Below are 23004 nucleotides of genomic sequence, written 5' to 3' on the forward strand. Positions count from 1 at the left end.
CACATTACAACTATTTATTTCCACTATTTTTGTTTTACCCAAATATATAAAATTTACACGATCACTTCACATAATTTTCACATCATTTCTCAGGCACTTTCACCACCAATTACTCGGTCTACACCCTTATTAGGCAAACGTTTTCATTGACTTTAAAATGGAGAAAGTAAAAGTAATTAACCAGTATAAAGGCCTCTTTCGTGTAATTACCCAGAGAACTAGCAAACTGCATTTATGGTAATCGGTATATAAAAACCAACAGGTTTCTTGAGTATTTGTGTAACATATGATAGAAAGTTTTTCAGGCCATATTACTGTTATTACTAGACTGAATTATATGGAACATGTCAATTTATTTGGTTAAATGCTGCGATATTATTAAGAAATGAACCTGCTGTGAAAAAATTAAATTTTTTTATGTTTATCTCATGTTATCCTTTCCCTTTCTTATTTTGCTTTTTGTATCCCTTTCCTTTGAAAATTTTGGAAATAAAGAATGTTTAATAAATAAATAAAAATCAATGAGTTTGTCAAAGTCAAACATTTCTGCCTTACTTGGGTGCAAAATAGATCTGAAATGAACTGCAACATAATGCTGCAAAGGCTAAAGGAAAATAGCTTTATACATCATATTATTATAAACAAATTATACATATCTTTCTATAGGCTTTCCATACCCTTTAATATCTTAGTTGCCCTTCTTTTGAGACTCTCCAATTCAATAATATACCATTTGAGCACTGGAGACCAAAACTGCACTGAAGAAAATATCCTGTGTTAAATATACTTACGTCAATAGATTTCAAAAGGTAGCTAGTTCTTAGCTAAAGGTTAAAATGCTATTGGTTGCTAAGGTCAATACCACATAGAAACCACCAAGCAGATTCACTCTGAGACTAGAGTTTCTTTTTTATAGATCTAAAAATGCTCAAGCCCATTTGAGTTATTTATTCCCGCATACAGAACTGCATGTGCCCCAAAATGGACCCAGTGCAGAGCCCATACTGATGCAATTTGGGGCTGGCATCCAAACATTATCCTGCGTTTCCATATAGGTGCAAATGATGTCCATTCTGACTCTTCTGTAAAGCATGCACCACAGCAATCCTTTATCTACAACCAAATTTGAGTGCTCCCTGTATCCCAAACACACAGAACTCACAAAATAGGGGATATTTTCTCCAGTGCAACTAAAACTTCACAATAACATTTTATTTTAGTCATTTCATCATTTTTCTTTGGATATATTTTGTATAATATCCAATGCAACTAAAGTCATGGCCTCTCAATAACCTCAGCTTGCATTCCAGGCTGTATTATGTTTGAGAAGCACTAGGAAGCAGATTCCTAAAAAATGTAAATAAGTGCTAAACCCGGAGCTTGCACAACAATCAGCAAATTTAAGTGTTCGGGCAGTTGGGAGACAATAATCTTTGATACCTAAAGCTACAGGTGTGGTAAATTCTATAGCAGACACTTGTACTTTTAAGTTTACTTTTAGTATGTTATAGAATGGTCAATTGTAAGCAACTTTTCAATTGCTCTTCATTATTTATTTGCTTTTGTAAGGCTACAAATGTCATGATATTTGTACTTTTTATTCCTCATCTTTCTATTCAGGCCTCTCCTATTCATATTCCAGTCTCTTTTTCAAACCAGTGCATGGTTGCTAGGGTAATCAGACTGAAATTGCAAACTAGAGAGCTGCTGAATAAAAAGCGAAATAACTCAAAAACCACGAATAATTAAAAAAAAAAAGAAAACTAATTGCAAATGGTCTCAGAATATCACTCCCTACACTTACGGTTAATTCAAAGGTGAAAAAACCCCTTTTCATTTACTGTTGCAGAAATGTTCTATGAGTGGCTGCATTGGTCACTGGCACTGGTGCAATTAAACACTCATGTTAAGTAATAAGACTTACAATTGAATTTTATAAAACTTACTTTTTCTGGTAACCATTAAATGATGACTGGGTCTTTTCTGAGCCAGAAAGTGGTTGACCCCTGGAAACAAATCAAATAAATAATTGAAAACATGAAATATTTGTATTTCATTCATAATACATTTTTATGGTAAGTATTCTTCACTCATATGCCAATTTTGACAACACGTGTGAACCAGCATGTTATATGTAGAGTTCCAGTCCTGTACATATATGTACATCCATATGTTTTAAACAGCTTGCAGATGGCTTGCACATTATCTGTGGGCTAACATGACTATAAATGAAACTTTTCTCATAGATACTGGGGAAGTGATGAGTCATTAAAAAGTTCTGATCACCAAAAGTGTCATCTGTGGCTAAACTGCAGGAAACAGAAAGAATACAAAACAAATCATCTTACCTTATGATGTATCCAGTTGATAGTCTGGAACTAGATGGCCTGTAGAGGTATTGAAAAGCAAAATAAGGGTGTAGGTACTGTGCTGTAATTTAACAGATTACTAATAATAATATATGGATATAACAATACTAATAACAGATGTTATGATATCAATACAGGCATAGTCCTGTCATCCAGAATGCTTGGGACCTGGGGTTTTCCAGAAACTGTAACGAAAATTTGCTCAGAAATGTTTATCTGGTGAGATGAAATTTCGCTATTTGATAAATATGTGTATTCGCTGCGAATGAATGTCTGACGAAATTGCGAGAAGTGTGGTAGAGCCTTTCCAAGGCAAAAATGTGCTCTTTAGTAAATATACCCCAAGGGATCTTTCCATAATTTGGATCTCCATACCTTACATATTACTAAAAGATAATTTAAACATAAATTAAACCAAAGGGCATTGTTTGACTCCAATAAGGATTTAATTATATTTTAGTTGGGATCAAGTACAATGATTTTTAAAAATGTGAATTATTTGATTAAAATGGAGTCTATGGGAGATGGCCTTCCCATAACTCAAAGCTTTCAGGATAATGGATCCCATACTTATACTTGTGTATTTTAAGTTCTCTGTAAGGGTCTCCTAAATTCATTCTGGCGATCAAAAAATCTCCAACGTCTAACAGCTTGGAGTTCATTGCATGCTGTAACAAATATACACAACAGGAGCAAGTTGCACTACTAGTGTGCAATTCTAGCTCAACCCTGTGCAAATGAAAAGCGTTTCGACTAAGAGAGCTAGACGCCAAGATGGGGGTACAAGATCCACCACAGGCAAAAAATAGTGTTTTTATATAATGGGAAGTTTTCATATAATGGTTAAGATGTCTGTGTGCGAGTATATATATATACCCAGTAATCATTATTTATTATTATTAACATGTCTTTTTGAGCACCAACATATTCTGCAGTACTGTACAATAAATGGGTTCAGGCCCTGGTCAAGCCAGCCAGGCACCCAAGGCAAACTGGGCCCACTTCGCACACCGAGGAGCTCGCAGAAGAGTGGAGGTGGGGAAAAAGAGTCCTGTCCAGGGGGAGGCAAAAGAGGTACATGCTTGGTGTCCCCACTTTGTTGCGCCCTTGCCTCTTCTGCATACCCATAGTTCCCACCCTACAGAATTACATACATAACGGCCAGCAACTTATATGAATTTACAATCATATAGCATGTCTGTAATACATCAGAGCAGTTTTTTAATACAAGTATGGAACCTATTATGCAGAATGCTCAGGACCTATGGTCTTCTGAATGAGAGGTCTTTCTATACTTTGGATCCATACCATAGTTTGCTAAACATCATTTAAACATTATTATTAAACCCAACAGAATTGTTTTGCCTCCAATAAAAATGAATAATATCTTAGTTGGCATCAAGTACAAGGTACTGTTTTATTATTACAGAGAAAAAATATATTTTTAAAAGTCTGAATTATTTGATTTAAATGGAGTCTATGGGAGTTGGATTCATAACATTTGGAGATTTCTGAATAAGGGGTTTCCATCAATCAATAAATAATTAATAGCGTAGTTTGGAAGATAGTAAAAAGAGTTACTTATTTTGTTATATAATTTGTATTGAGCTCATTAACACTGCAAATGAATTCCCTGGGAACAAGGTATAAGTAAGAGAATATAAAACGCATTGTAAGACTGTTAGGTTTCCTTCTCCCATAATGTTATATTATTTGAGAACTTCCAGGTGAACATAAATACATTATGTATCCAATATACCATCACTTACTTGTTAGTTGCTTGAATTGGGCTAGAGGAAGTTCTGTTAGCAATCTCATTGGATGGTAATACTGATGAGTCACTTTGAAAATAAAAGTTGTTTTAATGAATCTCATCACAGTAAACATTATTTTTATGTATTATTTAGATTTCAAACAGAAAAAGTCACCATCAAACTTATTAGACCTAATAAAATGTCAATTATACACTGTCTTTGCTGCAGCCATTCTAGTGCCTGTTTTTAAGTTAACATGATTTGGTACATTGTAGTTTAACAATATTAAAGATTACAATTTTGAGATTGCAAAAGATCCTGCTGGCTCATTTGATTAGAGGCCATATATTAAACCCATGGCACACAGGAATTGCACCTAGCCCTGTTCCTCATTGAGGTCAGTTGTGCCATCTGACAGCAACTTCTTAATTGCATGTATGGGAAATGTGTTGTCTATGGTAGAGACTCCTGTTGGCAGGTCGGAATGGAAATACAAGACTTCAAGTTCACTAACAATCCCTTTCTACTGGCAGCAGTGTTAAACATAACCGCTGGAGAAAGGACTTAGCTCCAAAACATTTGGGTAGTCTCTCAGTTACCAATGTGTCAGCTTTGCTTTTATTGCACATAGGTGGTATGTATTATTTATTGATGCCTGCACTTTACTAATGCTTATAATGAAGATATCAAGCATTACTTACTGACTTACCATCTGGCCTGATTATTATTATTATATGGGTGTGCATTAGTATGGCGTATTAATACATGTTATGATACCAGTTTAACAACTTGTAGCATTAAGGGAAAATGTTTTACCATTTCCACCCCAAGTATACTTCTATTTCTGTGCTATTTCTGACTAGGAAGCCATTGGCAGCGGTCACTGGAGTTTTGGTATCTGTAGTTCTTAGTTAATGTAATGTAAAATGCCCATTTGCCAAGAGCTTTAGGGAGCGGCCTGAACAAATCACCCAGAATTCCCCTCCCACAGTACGTATGTTGCCATTATTATATTCTAATAAACCAACTTCTTTAGTATCTGGTTTTATTGGATCTGATGTAAACTAAAACTTCAGCCATCCATATAGACTTCCATGATATCAGACTGATAAGTCGAATATTTGTAAAATTTGGTGTAGACGGCCAAAATTGCATCTTGAACTTACTGACTGTATTGGTTCTTAGCGGAGGCAGCCTTATTCCTATTGGACCAATTGGGCCCAATAGGGCCTCACGCCTCTAGGGGCCCCGCACCAGAGGGCAGCACAGATAAGAATTCCCCCAGCAAATAAAGCTTCCTGGCCCACCCCCAACTCTGAGAGTCCAGACCATGCCAAATCCATAGGCCCATCCCACCCCAACTCTGATAGGCCAGCCCCTCCCCCAACTCCATAGGCTTAGTCTGCCCCCAACTCTCATAGACCCAGCCTTCCTCCAACCCTGATGGGCCCTGCCTGCCCTCAATCCAACCAAGCCCACTCCTAAGCTGAATCGGTCCAGCCTGCCTCAAATCGATTGACCCAGTCCACTCTCCTATTTCTTCCCTGTGTGCCCCTATTTCATCCCTCTCTCTCTTACCCTGTTTGCCCCTTTCCTTTCTATCTTGTGCCTGTATGCCCTTATTTTCCTATATACTTGGTGTGTCAGTAGCCAGCAACACTTTGTCTAGGGGCCCCGCCAACATGGTCCCAATTGGACCCCGCATTTGATAGGACCAGCCCTGGTTCTTTGATGGAATTAGGCCTCCATGCAGTTCTGGGTTAAAGCACCAGTTAACTGAAGTTGACAAATCTTACTGGTATGATGCATTTGTATTTTTATTTTGACTGGATGAAAACAGAAGTGAAACTCATGCCCATGACTATGTAACCAATACTTTCGCCTCCTGGGAGTATAATGGGTACAGATATCATCAAAAACATTACGAACATCCAGTACTGAGTGCTATGTAAGGGAACACATAATATATCTAAATATTTAAACCGATCCTATTTGCTATGTACCTACAAATTAACCCTCCATTTTAAATATAATTTCTGACATCTTTCATAAAACTAGTGAAAATGCTTAATTGTTATAATGAGTACCTGACATCACTGGCTTCTGGAGTTGGGGGCCATAGTAACTTCTGTCTGGGTGACCTGTAAAGATAAGAAAGTGTATGTATAGTCAATATTTAGTAACAGAAACTTGAAAAATGCAGCTGTACACCAGTCCAATAACCTATAGTAACTAACAGTATTTAATTTTGATTGATCTAGTGCAGTTATAATAAAGTAATCCTTGATAATCCAGTATCGCAGGGTTTTCTGTTGAAATGGCTGATTTGCCATACATGCTCAGATATTCAAGCATTATTATAAAAAATTAGCCAGACTGTCCAACCAAATTTGGGCATAAATAGGTCTGTTTTACCAAATGTCCCTGGTTTCATGAAATTATTTCTTACAGTGGACTGGCATTATTCTCATTCTTTTCTTCCAAACTCTGCTGATTAATCCAGCTCATGTCGTTCTTTAGTGTGGTGCGCACTTTCATTTGCTTCATGATTTCTTTCCTGTCTGCCTCTGCAACGCCACTTCTCTCTGAAATCCAGAAAATACTTTAATGTTTTACACACACATATATATATATATGCACAAATAAGATCCGCACTCACAGGACTTATGAAAATTATAGAAAATTTATTGCAAAAGTCTAACGTTTCGGCCTCCTTTGGCCTTGGAGGAGGCCGAAACGTTAGACTTTTGCAATAAATTTTCAATAATTTTCATAAGTCCTGTGAGTGCGGATCTTATTTGTGCATGTGGAGATTGAAACTGTCGATACTGCACCCAGGCATTTGAAACTATGTATCGAGAGTGCTGGCTTCATGGAGGACTATATATATATATATATATATATGGAAACAACTTACTCATTTAGAAAATATTCATTGGTGGGGAAATGCTGCAATTACCTTTTTTTCCTGGGCTGGCCATTGCTGAGATATCTTTCCACCTCTTATATTTTTTTTCTTTTAATAAATCTGAAAAATGTAAGCAAACAAATGTTGTAAATCTGTGCTACCTATCTGGGCAGAATTCTGGACAGACTCTCTTCTTGTCTACTAATTAATATCTATTAATTTTGTACATTACAAAGACTAGGAACCTGCATCATTTGTGCACTTTTAGCAGCAGAGTAGGGATTGGCAGCTCTAAATGTGAAAGGGCTGCATCTGTTATGTGTTGTTTTCCTGCAGTGATAGGAAGTCACTGAAATTGGGAAAACTACTGTGTTGGAGTCAGGGGCATGGCTGGCACACCCTAGTTAGCAGAATTTCGTCACTGAAACTCTAGTTGTCACAAGGTCCTGTAGCATAGGCACTCCCAAACACCACAGTCATAAATAGTGATTACTCCCATGTATTTATTTAGTCATTGGTCATTACAGAAAGTCAGGGATGAAGTACAGTGGAGCTTTAATCCCATTTAAATCAAGTAAATGCCCCTTATTCCGTTGGTACCTTTGTTTTATATGCTGTTTTTACTGCCACATGAGAAAAGCAATGGTTAAATCTCCCATAAAGGGGTGGTTCACCTTTAAAGGAGAAGGAAAGGTGAAAACGAAGTAAGCCTTATCAGAAAGGTCCATCTAAATATACCAGTAAACCCCCAAAGCAATGTTGCTCTGAGTCCCCTGTCAAAAGAAACACAGCATTTCTTTCCTTCTATTGTGTACTCATGGGCTTCTGTATCAGACTTCCTGCCTTCAGCTTAAACCTCATTGCCCTGGGCAAGAGCATGCTCAGTTTACTCCTCTCCCCCCACCCCTCCCTTCTCTACTGTAATCTGAGCCCAGAGCAGGGAGAGACTCAGGCAGGAAGTGATGTCACACCACATTAATACTGCAGCTCCTATTCTAAACAAACAGAGAGTTTCTAGAGCTTTTTACTCAGGTATGGTAAAACATTCTACAGAATAAATATATCATTCTAGCTTGCACTATTGCAGCTAATCTACTGGCAATAAAATGCCTCCGTAGCTTTCCTTCTCCTTTAAGTTAAGTTTTAATATGTTACAGAATGGCCAGTTCTAAGCAACTTTATAATTGGTCTTCATTATTAATTTTTCTTCTTCTAACTCTTTCCAGCTTTCCATCTAAAAAACAAACGCTCTGTAAGACTACAAATATATTGTTATTGCTACCTTTTAGTATTCATCTTTTATTAGTGCCCTCTCCTATTCATATTCCAGTCTTTTATTCAAATTAACACGTTTGCTAAGGCAATTTGGACTCTAGCAACCAGATTGCTGAAATTGCAAATTGGAGAGCTGTTAACTAAAATGCCAAATAACTCAAAAACCACAAATAGTAAAAAATGAAATCCAATTGAAAATTATCTTAGACTATCACTCTCTACATCATACTAAAGGCTGACTCAAAGGTGAACACCCCCTTTAATTTCTTGTTACCACATCTGAATGAAAATAGTGAGGAATGAGTATCGTGCTGAGCTGTAGGCAGCATTCCTTTCATATCAGATTGGCAATGGAGTACACTTGATACACAGCAAAAGAAGCCGCAAACAAATAAAACAGACAAGAATTCTGTTTACCTAATGCCTGCCTAGGCAAATTTATGAAGAAATCAATGGCTAGATTTACAAATCTGAGTAGAAAGGGCTGGGTCGCTAGAATTCTACAGTCCAGGCTCTATGCTTCTTTGGAAATTCAAAAGTTACTTTGTAAAGATAGCTGGGGGGGGGGAAAGGCGGCTTATAGCTTTTTAAAATTACTTTTACATAGATTAAAAATATGACCTCTAACATCTATAATAAGATTGAATATGGCATTTGTTTAATTCATTGTTGGTAATGTTGCAATGCAGCATACCGTATGTTAAAGAAAAACGAATCCCCTGATTCAGTTTGAGATCTCCTCCTAGACTTGTAATGGCACACAGGGTGTTTTCAGGCCATTTCATTTTCTACCAAAGTATACAGAAATGATTCCACCATAGACATGGATTCAAATCACCTCACAAGCTATTATGCCAGTGCTTGTCAAGCGATAGTTGTCTGAAAATGCATCAATACACCTTTGTGGGTGGTTTTGGGGTAACTGATATGAAATATTTGCACTGCTCAAAAACTTGGCACGCAAAGCCCCCAAAAGTACAATTCCACCCATTTTATTTTTATTTCGTTTTATTAAATTTAGTATTAGAATATAGTTTTTCTCATGTAATGGAATCTTGATGTACTGTAAATAAACATTTAATTTGTGCTATTCTTCACATAGAGATTGTACATGACAACATGAATGTATCTTCATTTCTTTGACTGATCAGATAATCAGGAATATGCAAGACATGCAAAGCAATGTAAAGCAGGTCACTTATCGACCTATTTTACAGCCATGATGATATTTATTTCCTTTTTTAAAACTAAACCTTTAAATTTGCATTCCACTTTATTACAGTATTTCATTTACTGACAGCTTCTGATAAACAGATAAAGATAAAAGGTACAGTAGCTTGATAAGAATGTTTGGGGAAGAAAACATATACAGATATGTTATGTACAAATATATACAGATGTATTACCTAATTATAATGGCACAGGCTGTTTTGCCCACTGTGTAATTTAGTTGTCAGAGAGGTGCCCGAAACTGTCACTGCTGCTGCCTACCAAAAGAAATTGCCTATAAGTGTCTCGTTTCACCCCTGATCCTCACAAATAGATGGAATGCCCCCAAAATGTACTGGTAGATTTAATGGGGTAGTTCATCTTCAAATACTTTTTTCAGTTCAGATGTTTTCAGACAGTTACACAGAAATAAAGACTTTTTTACCGATTATTTTGTATTTGGGACTTTTTTCTAATATTGAAGTGAAAAGTTCAATTTTTCACCTTCTTATGTTTATTTTATATATTTTATATTTTATATATTTTTTGTATAATTATATTTTTGAAGCACTCTGGGAGGGGGGGTTGCAGACTCAGTAACTCTTCTAAATTGATACAAAAGTTGATACATTTCTTATCTTTGGCCCTGCTGAGCAGATCCCTGTGTTTCATTAAAGGCAGCTGTTATAATTTATTCAGTAGTTGCTAAAGATTACTGTATCCTTATTGCTGTCTTCATCTTCCTCTCCACCTGCCATTTACAGTATTTTCTGCACTCCTACTGTCCTCTTAGGTGTCAACACACATTGTTTAGGACATCAGAGATGACTAGGTTTCATGGATAAATAGCGCTGTCCAAGAGTAAAATGTTAAAAAGTATTTGTTATATCTGGAAGAAAGGCCGTTGGAGGCCTGCAGTTTTGAAACGGTCTGGGTCACTGCAGGTGTTCCAATAACAATATAAATTTCTGCTTTATGGACTATGCTGCTTCTTAATTTGCTACGTAGTTTGTCAGATGGATTGTGGCCATTGATAGATTCGCCCCAGAGGACATTTGCACCCATTGACTGAATCGTCGCATCATGTTATCTATTAGGCTTTTTGGCATCAATTGCTAAAGACAGACCGCAGTGTAGGAGCCTCTAGCACTTCAGCAAAGCAGGTGTTATTTCATCAATATGTCATAAATTCCTTACATATTGTAAATTATCTGCAAGAAGAAACAGGTCTATGTTATTAAGTATCTGTAGCTTTGCCATTAAATTAGAGAATATTGTAAACTAGACTGTTAGTTTGTTTGAGCAAATTATAGCAAGTGAAATACTATTTATTGCTAAATTAGTTCTTTATTGGTTACTATTAGCATTTTACAAGTTACATTTCTAAACCCTCACACTCAAGTGATGAGCCTTGTCTATTGTGTATTTGTATCCTATACACAGAAACCCAAAACAGAAAGCCAAGTCAAAATGTCCCATAAATTATGGAATGCTATGAGTGTTAAGCTGGCTACGCTGTTCATAATATCCAACCAATGAGCGACAGGTTAATCAGTCTGTGCTGATCTTGCTCATTGCATAGGTTAAGTCAAGGTGGCTGATGATCCTACACATGCCAGCCAGGCTGTTTTTTTCTTTATTTGGCTGCCCAGGCCAATCACTTGTTGGGAATTATTAAGTGTTTGCATTGTATGAACACTTCATAGCATGGGCAACTTTAGCAAAAATCATTACCTTTAATTTTGGCGGCCCCTTTGTATTAATATGTTTACCTGGTCTTTAATGTATTGTTATGTGGATATTTGTATTTCATGGGTATCCCTTCACTGTTGTTGATGTATAGCTCCTCTGTTCCCACCCCTGTTATTCAATCTTGTGTGACAGCATGCTTGTGGAACAAGTCAGCAATTCTGGAACTGCTTCTGTTTTCATTACCTGCATTAATGAGCAACATGCGAGACTGCCTTGCACAGCAGAGCTAGAAATCCCATTTAATTGTACTCAATGGCTTGGTGGTTTGTAAACAAAAGAGAAAAGGGTTTTCCTTTTTTTTTGTTTTACTAAAAATCCCGACACCCAGTTTATTTGCGTAGCCAGGTTTTGTATTTTTGCACAGCCATCTGTGAGCTATCAATGCCTGTCTGTCCACACATTGACTTCCTTCGTGATTTGAAAAATTGCCTCAATCTGTAAATAAGGAATGTTGTAACTGTTACATGGATGAAAGGATCACATCATTCAGTTTACGTCCCGTCTCTCAGATAGTAGGAACAAATATTGCAATTCTATTTACTATATAAACCCTTTAACATCCATATAAGCTTTGGAAAATGGCATTGCTGCAAAAGCTACAGACAACAGAACCAACCCTCTCAGCATTCTTAGCACTCTCTTCAAAATGATCAAGAATTACTTGGAGTGCATTGCCTACACAGACTTCTTAGGGTTGAAGTGTGACCTGAAAGAGAGGGCAGCAGAATGCAGCTAAAGGAGAGGACAACTATCTATAGTTATAAGTCAAATCAACTGGACTTGCAGTCCAGTTGATTTGAACTTGAAGACGTTTCGCTAGTCTTTCGACTGGCTTTCTCAATATGGAATTATTTGTACAGAGAGAAGAACTAAGGCTTAATTAAAGAAGTAAAGCGGAAATGTTGCACATTATGTTTTGGGCTTCTATACCAGCCCAAGGCAACCACAACCCTTTAACTGTAAAGATACGTGCCTTCATAGAAGCCCAGTAGCTCCCCATCTTCTTTTCTGCTGATTCACTGCACATGCTTTGTGCTTCTGTCACTTACTGAGCTTAGGGACCCACTCAAAATATACAATCACAATATAAGGCTGATTAGTAAATACCACAAATTATTACTATATTATTGCTCTGAAACCATTGCAATTAGCATCAACAATTAATATTCAGCCCTGTGGCATCAGCTTATATGACAGCCAAACCTCATTTTCTGCTTGATGATTTGCGATGACCCCCTAAGTTGTTTCTCAACAGCTGTCTAGAACACATTGAGCATGTGAGTGTCGCAGACACACCTAACAAAATCCAAGATGGGGGCTCCTGTCACAATATTGATGGCCTAGATCATTACTTCTAGCGAGAGGCTGAACCTTTAGGTTAGTGCAATAAATTCAGTATATAAAATATTGAATTTCTAGCCATATTAATTTTTAGGATTTAGTTCTCTTTTAAGAGACACCAACGTAATGTGTTTCAAGACAACAAGTCTTAAACAAGATATATATATATGTAATCATGCAATGTAACGATTATAAAGACGTAATATAAAGTTGTAGCGCTCACCATTATCATCTGACAAATTTTTTCACAGGATTTTATACTGTTTTTGCTGTTCGGAGTTTAGTATATAACCCCCTAAGGAGAGACACAGAACTGGTCCAAACATGAGCTCCTCAAATAGCATACAATATCTAGTAGAATTAAGTAGAATTAGAAATTTTCTTGAAAACATTTCCTCACTCATCCGATCAGGTTTCTTTAGTTAAACTGAGTGATAGGGAAACATGAACTCCTGCCTCAATGAGAACCATGGTACCATTGTGAGTTTCGGCCAACACCTTATTGAAGTTCTATGGAATCATTGTGATTGGATGTCTGGGACTTTACTACCCTCAAGGGTTTAAATGCCAGAGAATTCCCTACCACTACCAGTTGAACTGAAGAAGCCACTCCGACTAACGGTGAAACGTTTTCAAGAAAACTCTAAAAGTCCAGTTGCCTTTTGACTTCTACTAGATACTGTATATCATGACTTGGATAAATGAGAATCTTCATAGATTCAAATAGCATGCTTCTTTGCATATTGTAATAAAAGAGGTTTTTTGAATTGTGCCCTCCCCTTCCAAAAATAGTTGTACCCTGGGCAAGTGCGTCTGATGCCTACCATCAGATATGTTATCCTACAGTAATGTAACAGGGCCTATAAAAGATGCAGTATGCTCCATTTGATGTGAATGTTCAGGTGCCAGCACAGTTAGAGTAGTCAGCTCATGGAAAATCAGTTTTCCAAGTTTGCACCAAGCCTCAAGCTGGGGCCCCATACTTCTACTATCCTTATTCAACATTGTGTGGCATACATCAATATGCCCTGCAGTCTGTAGACATAATTGATTTTGAGAAACAAGGTTCAGTTTTAAGCAGCCTTCAATTTCTACTATTCCACAGTAACCATTTTAAATGCACTCGTTTAATATGAAAGCTTGCAGGAGTGTAGATTACAAGACCTAACATGCAGAGTGCTGCTCACATTTACTTGCTCTTAACCCATTGTCTGGGAATCCTGTAGATTCTTCTCCAGAAAAACATGGGTAGATCTGTAAATAGTCCAGAGCAAGTTGCATGACACCCTTTACAAGCCTGGGGTATTATACTGTAATGGGAGCAAGTTTTGCTATATATATATATATATATATATATATATATATATATATATATATATATATATATATATATATATATATATATATATATATATTGTATCATATGGTGCTCCAGCAGCAGCAGCTGAATTTGCAAATGGTTGGTGTGATCATGTGATAGCAGCACAACTCCTAATGGCAGAGAAGAGAAGTTGGGGCTTATTGGATAGGTGCAGAGGTGCAGAACAGGCAAGCAGTCACCTAGAAAGTTCCATATCCTTGCTACAGGAATCTTGGAAACTGTAAATTTCTACCATCACAACATGAGGACCTGGGGACTTGCAGGCTTATGAAGTTATATTATTATATTATACTGTAATGGGAGCATGGAATGGCAGAGGAGAGTTGTTGGGACTTGCTGGATAGCTCTAAAGAAGCTAATGCAACTTGGGGCAGGATGATGAAATAGGAAGATGTCTCCACCCCTTTAAAACGTGGTGCAGGAAAATAGGGCTCCTAATAATCTCATCTGGGGGAGTAGCCAAGGTTCATTCAAGTGGATTTAATGATTGCATGATGTTCTCTGACATTGCCAAACTTTGCCTCAACTCCTTGTCACTCCCACCAAGCCAGCGTTAGGCTTCCTATACATATAAACCTACATGTATTGAGATACATTTTACTGCTTTATCAATGCATTGTAAATAAGTTTTTCTAAACACAGCATGCACAATTGTTTTTTTACAAATATTCCATACTGGCACTATGAAAACCTGAAGTGCATCAGAATACATCATGCAAGCGCACTGTTGCTACATTATGCATTTCTATGCACTTCTGCATGTGTTTGCATTCAAAATTGCAAAGTATTTATATGCTCTTATACAACATGTTGTGTTTCACTTATCTCCACCTTACAATAATTAAAATAGTAAAGCAAATCTACCAATTGATGTTGCGTTTTTATTGCACCGAAGATAGAGCCTCCATACAGCCCTAATTTCCCACAATCAGGGCTGGATTTCCTGTTACGGCACCTAGAGGCCACCCCCCCATCGATGCCCCCCACCCATCCGATCATGGGCATGCACAACCTTAAGGTGCAGATGGGCGACATGCCACCTCTTAATATGTGTCGCCCTAGGCCCGGGCCTTTGTGGCCTTGCACAAATCTGGGCCTGAAACACTATATCCAAAAAAGATGTGAGGACCTCCAATAATAAAGAAACAATTATATTAAAAAATAGAAAATTTATTAGGACATGAAAACCTAACGCGTTTCGTGCCTATTGGGGCACTTACTCATAGGCTAGATGGCACACCCCTGTACACATGTTATAAAGGGGCTGTAGCCAATCACAAAACAGCAAACAATTGTTACCACTTTGTTACAATTTGTAAGATTCCACCTAGTGGTCAAAAATACTAATTGTTATATACGTGCAAAAAGCAATAGTACAGAAAATACACCTCAACAACAAAGGCAAAATACCAAACAATAAGGAAAAAAATATAATATGTGAAGTAATTATAGAGTGATTATAAGTAAAGTAATATAAAAAACAAATGAAAAAATGAGACCAAAAGAAAAAAAGAAAGAAATAAAAGTTACAATACAGTTGCAATTAGATCAGGTTTTCCCCAGTATATATTTTTTTTTATATATAGACATATAGTTCAAATATAATATATTTGATATATTTGGTACATAGTTGACACATTAGAGTAATAAACCTTTATTGGAGAACATACCTTTATTGAATAACATAGAGATTATATTGAATAAGATACTGTATATATAATGTGGGCCTGCCCACAATGCTTCTGTGTAGTCCTCCTTTACTAAGGGGCCTATTTATTATGCTGTGTAAAATGAAATTTGCTAAAAAAAATGGTGTAAAAAGCTACGTAAAATAAATGGAGAATTTATCAAGGTGTGTTTTATTTAATGCCATGCGATTGCTAGATTTGCTGCCATTATTTTACATTGCTTCAGACTTTTGTAAGTAAGTTTTGGTGGAAATTGCTCAAAGAAAAAGTGCATTACAATTATGTATTTTTTACACTTTTTTTACACTGCGTTTCCTGGTGATGTGTGGCGAATTATTCCACCATTTTTTACACCACATAATAAATCTGCCCCTATGTCTTTAGGGGTGGATCAGAGTACCAGGGCATATTAAATCATGGCCCCTTCTTTTAGCCCTTCATTGAAAGCAGTTTGACTTGTTTACCCATTTTATAATTGTATATGAGTTAAAATATAAATACTGCCATTTTATCTATCTATCTATCTATCTATCTATCTATCATCTATCATCTATCTATCTGTCTATCTATCTATCTATCTATCTATCTATCTATCTATCTATCTATTATCTATCTATCTATCTATCTATCTATCTATCTATCTATCTATCTATCTATTATCTATCTATCTATCTATCTATCTATCTATCATCTATCTATCTATCTATCTATTATCTATCTATCTATCTATCTATCTATCATCTATCATCTATCTATCTATCTATCTATCTATCTATCTATCTATCTATCTATCTATCTATCTATTATCTATCTATCTATCTATCTATCTATCTATCTATTATCTATCTATCTATCTATCTATCTATCTATCTATCTATCTATCTATCTATCATCTATCTATCTATCTATCTATCTATCTATCTATTATCTATCTATCTATCTATCTATCTATCTATCTATCTATCTATCTATCTATCATCTATCTATCCTGACAAAGCATTTGTATCGTTCCTACTATGGGCAGAGTGTCCTGTGTATATACTGCATGTATTATTTTTCCTGCATTAATGAGGAGACATTTTAGAAGAATTCCCTGAATTAAACATAGGGAGTGGGACAGGACAAAGAGAACTAAGTATGAAACAATGCAAGATTTAATATAGAGGACATTGCAAGTATAAACTACAATTTTCTTCGAAGAATGAAGGAGAAAAGGGAGAATGAAGGTTAAAAAAATGTGTCATGCAAAGGAAACACTTTGCGAACAGTTAAATAAAATCATTTATATTTACAAAATAGAAAGCAAGCTTGAGCAGGTGAATCTGCAGGTCCGTTTGCTGCAGGATGCTCTATAGAGCAGCCACAATCCTACAAGCAGGTAAGTCCCAACTTGTTTTTACTCATAAACTGTCTGATTTTGTTTTTTTTTTCACTGCAGAAGTTTCACTTTTGACCACTCTTAATCTGGGGTGTGCCCATCCTCTCTTTAATTCCTCCGTGTGGGTGTTGTTACAGCAATATGGCTTGCTGTCAAATAATTTACCATCCCAAACCCAACTAAACCTGCCTGACCGCATTCTCTCATGCTGAGAAACAGCATAATGAATTGCTTTTGGCTTCCTTGCCCATCAAGTGAAACTAAGACTTGCAGCAGGATGACAAATCTTTAAAGCAAAACCACGCTGTAAACTGTTCTGTTGTATATATATATAGTAGAAATGCTGTAATTGCTGCTTCAAAGATGGCCCCTTTTCAACACAAACTAGTCAGAATAATGTGTAACATATGCACTCGGTAGATCCTGCTCTGCGGATTAAGCAGAAAGTATTTAATGAGATACAGAATGTTATCGCAGGCCATGTGTATAAACACCACACAGAGAGGTAGAAGTAATGCCAGTAAATAATGTGTGTGCAGCTTGCTCCAGCTAGCGATAACCGTTATTGTGGCTCGTAGTGTGGGCCCAGGTGTGATCACACCCCCTGCACCCGTGATAGTAACGAGTCAAAGGGGATCATTTACTAAGCAAAAGCAAAGTGCAGTACCCTACATTATTTACACACAATGCAGGATTCCTTCCTGGGGCTCTAGATTAATCGCACCTGCCCCATTCAGATACAAAATCGTGTACAAGATACTAGAGGGGGAAAGTTTTGGGCCAGTCAGTAAATTGTGCGCCAATTGATAAAAAAAACAAGGGACGGTGCTACTGGCACCACACTGAGGAGGTGACAATACAGGCACCTCATTAACAAAATGCAATTGACAAAATGACATAGTGCTTTTATGTATGACATTTTAATTAGTCCACTTATTTTGTGCCTTGTGTTGACAACTGAGATACTGGGGTATATTTATCAAAGAGTGAAGTTAATAGTGAAGTTCCGCCACTAGAGTGAAATTCCGCGACTCTCCATTCATTTCTATGGGATTTTTATAGGCGTATTTATCAAAGGGTGAACTTTCACCCATTGATAAATACGTCTTTCAAAATCCCATAGAAATGAATTGAGAGCTTCGGAATTTCACTCTAGTGGCGGAACTTCACTCTTTGATAAATTTACCCCACTATGGGGAATCTTATAGGCAACAGTAAGAAAATCCTTCAGGCAGCATTTACAATCAGTGAGGGCAAGCAATAAGTCATCCGTTATGCTTAAAGGGATTCTGCCATGATTCTGATTTTTGTGGTGTCGTTTTTATTTCTTAATTACACTGTTTACACTGCTAATAATTTACTCTGCCACAGCCAGCATTAGGATTACTTTAAAGCAGGAATCCCCAACCTTTAGAACCCGTGAGCAACATTCAGAAGTAAAAGGAGTTGGGGAGCAACACTAGCTTGAAAAATGTTCTTGGGGTGCCAAATAAGGGCTGTGATTGGCTATTTAGTAGCCCCTATGTGGATTGGCAGCCTACATTGAGGCTCTGTTTGGCAGTGCACCTGGTTTTTATGGAGCCAAAACTTGTCTCCAAGCCTGGAATTCCAAAAAAAGCACCTGCTTTGAGGCCACTGGGAGCAACATCCTAGGGGTTGGAGAGCAACATGTTGCTCACGAGCTACTGGTTGGGGATCACTGCTTTAAAGGAAAGAAAAAGGAAATGATTCCTAGAAGTCCTTAGGCACAGAAGCCCCCATATATTGACAGACAGAAGAAGTGAAAGCTCTTTGTATATGAGTCATAACATATACACCAACATGCTCCATTTTAGTGGCATTTTATTAGCTACTATGGGGTTAGTATAGCAATTAGTCTGCCATGTATTACGTAAAACAGTGAATTGCTATTTGCTTGGTGGCCAGTAAATACAATCAGTTGTCATATTTTTTGTAGAGGACAGTTTTTCTGGATTTTTCTTCATTTGAAATTCTTCAGCACCCTTTACTATTAACATTATAAAAGACACAAACATATCTTAATGTAAATCAATACATTCCATGGCACACCTATATCTTGGCATATGTCGGTAAATAAAAAGGCAATAGATGAAAAAAACTAGTTGGGCATTAGTAATGATGTTTGTATAGCACTCTGCTCTCATGGGACACAGTTTACAGAGATGAAAAGGAACCTTTTTACAGTACCTTTTATTTTGCTCAGTATATATGATATGTTTTATGCATGCAACCTTCTATTGTACATCACTGTGGAATATGATTGATATCTGTTAACTGTAATCTTAATGAACCATACTGGCATACCATAGATAATACTGGGCTTGTCATTGTCACGGTTTATTCAACTTGCGAACCAACACTTCCTTTAGAGGTACCTCTCCTTACATTCTTACTTACATGTTGAAGAGAAAATTACAGTTTCAAAGACAGTATTTCTGCCACTGTGGGAAATTCTCTACAGTTTACCAATACCCTGTGGGAATCCCCTTTCCATGCCCCTGTAGGGATGTCTCCCTATTTGCCATTGGGTGTTGTGGATATTTCCTAATTTATGAAAAGCAGCTCATCCATATTGCTATCTCTTTGGCCTTCTTCTGAAGAAGAGGAAAAATGGTGTCAGACAGGATGCCCTAGTGAATGGAGAAAAACTGCCACCTGAAAACACACCTATGTTTGTTAACCTTATGCCAAACATGAGTTGTTTTCTAGTCATAGTGGTGAAAGGTCCAACTCTTAGTTGGTCTCAGCGCGATTCTATGTCAGGAGCCACCTGGACTGCATCTCTTTCCAAAGAATGGAAATTCATCTCTTTGGGGCACATTTATCAATTTTGGGGCATATGTATCATATTTATTTTAATGATAAAAGTTTTTACCAATCTAGAATCCATGATTGGAGCTTATTTATTATTAAAAAAACACAATTTAATCAGATCAGGGACAACCCTGAATAAAATCGAGCAAAAATCTGAATTGTATGAGTTTTTCCCTATAAAGGTTGAATTTCTCAGAAATTTTTGCCAGAAAACTCAGAAATAGTTGGATTTTCGGGCTAATTCCAGCACAGACCACAGGAAATTCCAAATAGGATAGGGTCCTCTCCCATTGACTTATATGCAACCTCGGTAGGTCTGAGATGCTGGATCTTCGGATTCTGACTTTTTCCATCCTTGGGGTATAATAGATCTTTGAAAATTCAAGTTTTTGTCATTCAGACTTTAATAAATAACCCAATTAAAGTTACCAGGAGCGGCTTTTTGCCACCCCATAAAACTCATTTGGTGCTGCCCCCTGAATTGAATTTCTCTCATACCAGGGAAAACCATAAAATGAGTGCAGCTTTGCAAATGAACTACAGTTATGAGCATTATTAACATGTATTTATAAAGAACCAACATGTTCCACAGTGCTGTACAATAAATGGGTGTATATATATATATATATATATATATATATATATATATATAAAGATACAGAATTACATACAAAAATAACCAATAACCCAAACAAAGGGTCAATAGGGCACTGCCCAAACAAGCTTACAATCTAAAAGATGATAGATATGGGCTTTCCTTTGTTTAGCATAATAAAATTTGTGTCAGGCAAGGTGACATTGAAAATATTTATTGGGATATTCTCATTGCATAACTACACTTTTATTGTTCTTGTTTTATTTACATATGTTTTACATGTTGTGTCATAAGTGACTTGAAAGCAATATTAAACACAGTGATGAAAGATAGTGCCTGCATAAAACAACCATAAAAATTTTTCATTTCAAGTGAACATGTGACATGCCAGTTAACAATTGGTTGTTTTGTTTGCTTTGCTTCTGCATTTTCTGGTCAGATTTATGGTGCCTATTGTATTTTCATGCTAAGACCTTCCAACTTTTTTTTACCAGTGAGCAAGATTCAGATGTTAAAAGAGTTGGGGAGCAATACAAGCATGAAAATTGTTCCTGGGGATGCCAAATAAAGACTGTGATTGGCTATTTGGTAGCCCCTATGTAGTTTGGCAGCCTACAGGAGACTCTGATTGGCAGTAAACCTGGTTTCTATGCAACTAAAACTTGCCTCAAATTTAAGAATTCAATTACAAACACGTTCTTTAAGGCCACTGCTAGCAACATCCAAGGGGTTGGTGAGCAACATGTTGCTTACGAGACACTGGTTGGGGGTAACTGTTTTAAGGGCTAAACTACAAAAGAGATTTTGTGGGTCAGATTTTGTCATGCAACAGCACAAAATTTTGGAGGTCAGATGGTGTGTTTTGTTCATGCATCTACATCTGACAATCAATGTATTTCATTGAGAAGAAAAAGTCTTTCAGACACCATCAGATGTCCTTCCGGCGAGATGTGTCAGATGACGAATCTTCCATGTAGTCCACACATCAGATGCAGTGTCAGACTGGGCCGACAGGACACCAGGTAAAAAGCCCAGGCTGCCCCCTGATGAGATTAAGGCGGAGAGTCTGTAGGGGGTTGCGGCAGATGCAGGATGGCTGGAGGGTGGGGTCTCTGAACCACCAGTCTGACACTGATCAGATTTTTCTATAAGTCACATTATATTTTAACCCATGTGACTACATCCAACTTGTAGGATGCAATCTGGTAATCCAGTTACCATGTTACATCTCCTGTGCAGTGTATCCCTTAAGCAGTGGTTTTCAGACTTCTTTGTTCAAGTTCCTTTTTCATATATCTTTAAACTTATTCTGGGCTGTGATCTGCTATTTGGAAGCTCCTATGTGTACTGGCAGCCTACAGGAGGCTCTGTTTGGCAGTACACTTGATATTTATGCAACCAAAACTTGCCTCCAAGCCAAGAATTCAAAATTAGGCACCTGCTTTGAGGCCACTGGAAGCAATGTCCAAAGGGTTGGTGAGCAGCATATTGCTCAGGGACCCACTGGTTGGGGATCACTGACTCCTGTTTCAAAAAATGCCTGGCTGTAGCAAACTCCAGACAAGGGAGCTGAGACACAATTACTCATAAGCTCTGCAGGTTGTACTTCTTATCTTGGGGTAAATGCTAATTATCCATTGGCCATTGTTTACCTGTGGCTAGAACTGGACAAATGCACTGCAGACTGCATCACAATACAGGAGTGGCACCAACCTGAAATCCCCTGCAGCCAAACATGTTTATTACAATTACAAATGGTAGCTAAATACTCAGGTGTATTTATGTTTATTTTTCTGGTGTGTATCTGTATGCTGAGCCACTATAGTAAGGGTAAAGAAATATTGGCAATATAATTATATCAGTAAGCTGTTTTGACAAAGGCCCAGTCTGGTTAGCCACACACTTTCAAAGCTCCTCTGAGATGTTTATGCTCCTTGTCCTTAGACTCTGTGTCAGTTGCCACATATTCCGCCCTGTGGTGCAGAGTTCTAATGACACCCAGTTTGTGTTCCAGCGGATGGTGGGAATCAAACAACAGATATTGGTCCGTATGAGTGGGTTTCCTGTATACTTCCATTTCAAGTTACCCCCCTCTTGGATGCATATCAAACAGTCCAACAAGGCAAGTTTGTTCTCGTGGACATCTTCCCTTGTGAACTTGATGTTATTGTCCACTGAGTTAATGTGTTCTGTAAAGGCCGCCACTTCATTGGATCTGATTTTAACCCAAGTATCATCCACATACCTGAACAAGTGACTCGGTGTAGTTCCCTGGAATGTAAGTAAGGCCCTCCTTTCCACTTCCTCCATGTACAAGTTAGCTACAATGGGAGAGACTGGAGAACCCATTGCACAGCCATGTTTCTGTCTTAAAAAGGTTCTTGTACAACAGCAAGTCCAGTTGTTTTTTGAATTACTTATTAGATATACCATGACCTGGATGAATGAAAATCTTCATAGTCAGACCCTTGTGGACTTACAGTGATATCACCTGACAAGCAGCTACAAACCCATCTCAG

At 37.3% G+C, this 23004-nt stretch overlaps 1 protein-coding gene across 8 annotated transcripts in view; it reads right to left on the minus strand.

The window, feature by feature from the left end:
- Window positions 1–23004, minus strand: part of znf185.L (zinc finger protein 185 with LIM domain L homeolog) — a 73676-nt gene that overhangs the window by 45062 nt on the left and 5610 nt on the right. For all 8 annotated transcript variants that reach the window (XM_041572782.1, XM_018229980.2, XM_018229979.2 and 5 more), the window contains exons 2-7: window positions 7083–7151; window positions 6573–6708; window positions 6211–6264; window positions 4139–4210; window positions 2349–2387; window positions 1947–2006 (exon numbers count right to left, since the gene is read on the minus strand). In XM_041572782.1, the coding sequence (XP_041428716.1) occupies window positions 1947–2006; window positions 2349–2387; window positions 4139–4210; window positions 6211–6264; window positions 6573–6708; window positions 7083–7104 (383 nt within the window). In that variant the 5' untranslated portion in view covers window positions 7105–7151. The remainder of the gene's footprint in view (window positions 1–1946; window positions 2007–2348; window positions 2388–4138; window positions 4211–6210; window positions 6265–6572; window positions 6709–7082; window positions 7152–23004) is intronic.

This window comes from Xenopus laevis, chromosome 8L (assembly GCF_017654675.1).
Source record: "Xenopus laevis strain J_2021 chromosome 8L, Xenopus_laevis_v10.1, whole genome shotgun sequence".
Lineage (NCBI taxonomy): Eukaryota > Metazoa > Chordata > Amphibia > Anura > Pipidae > Xenopus > Xenopus laevis.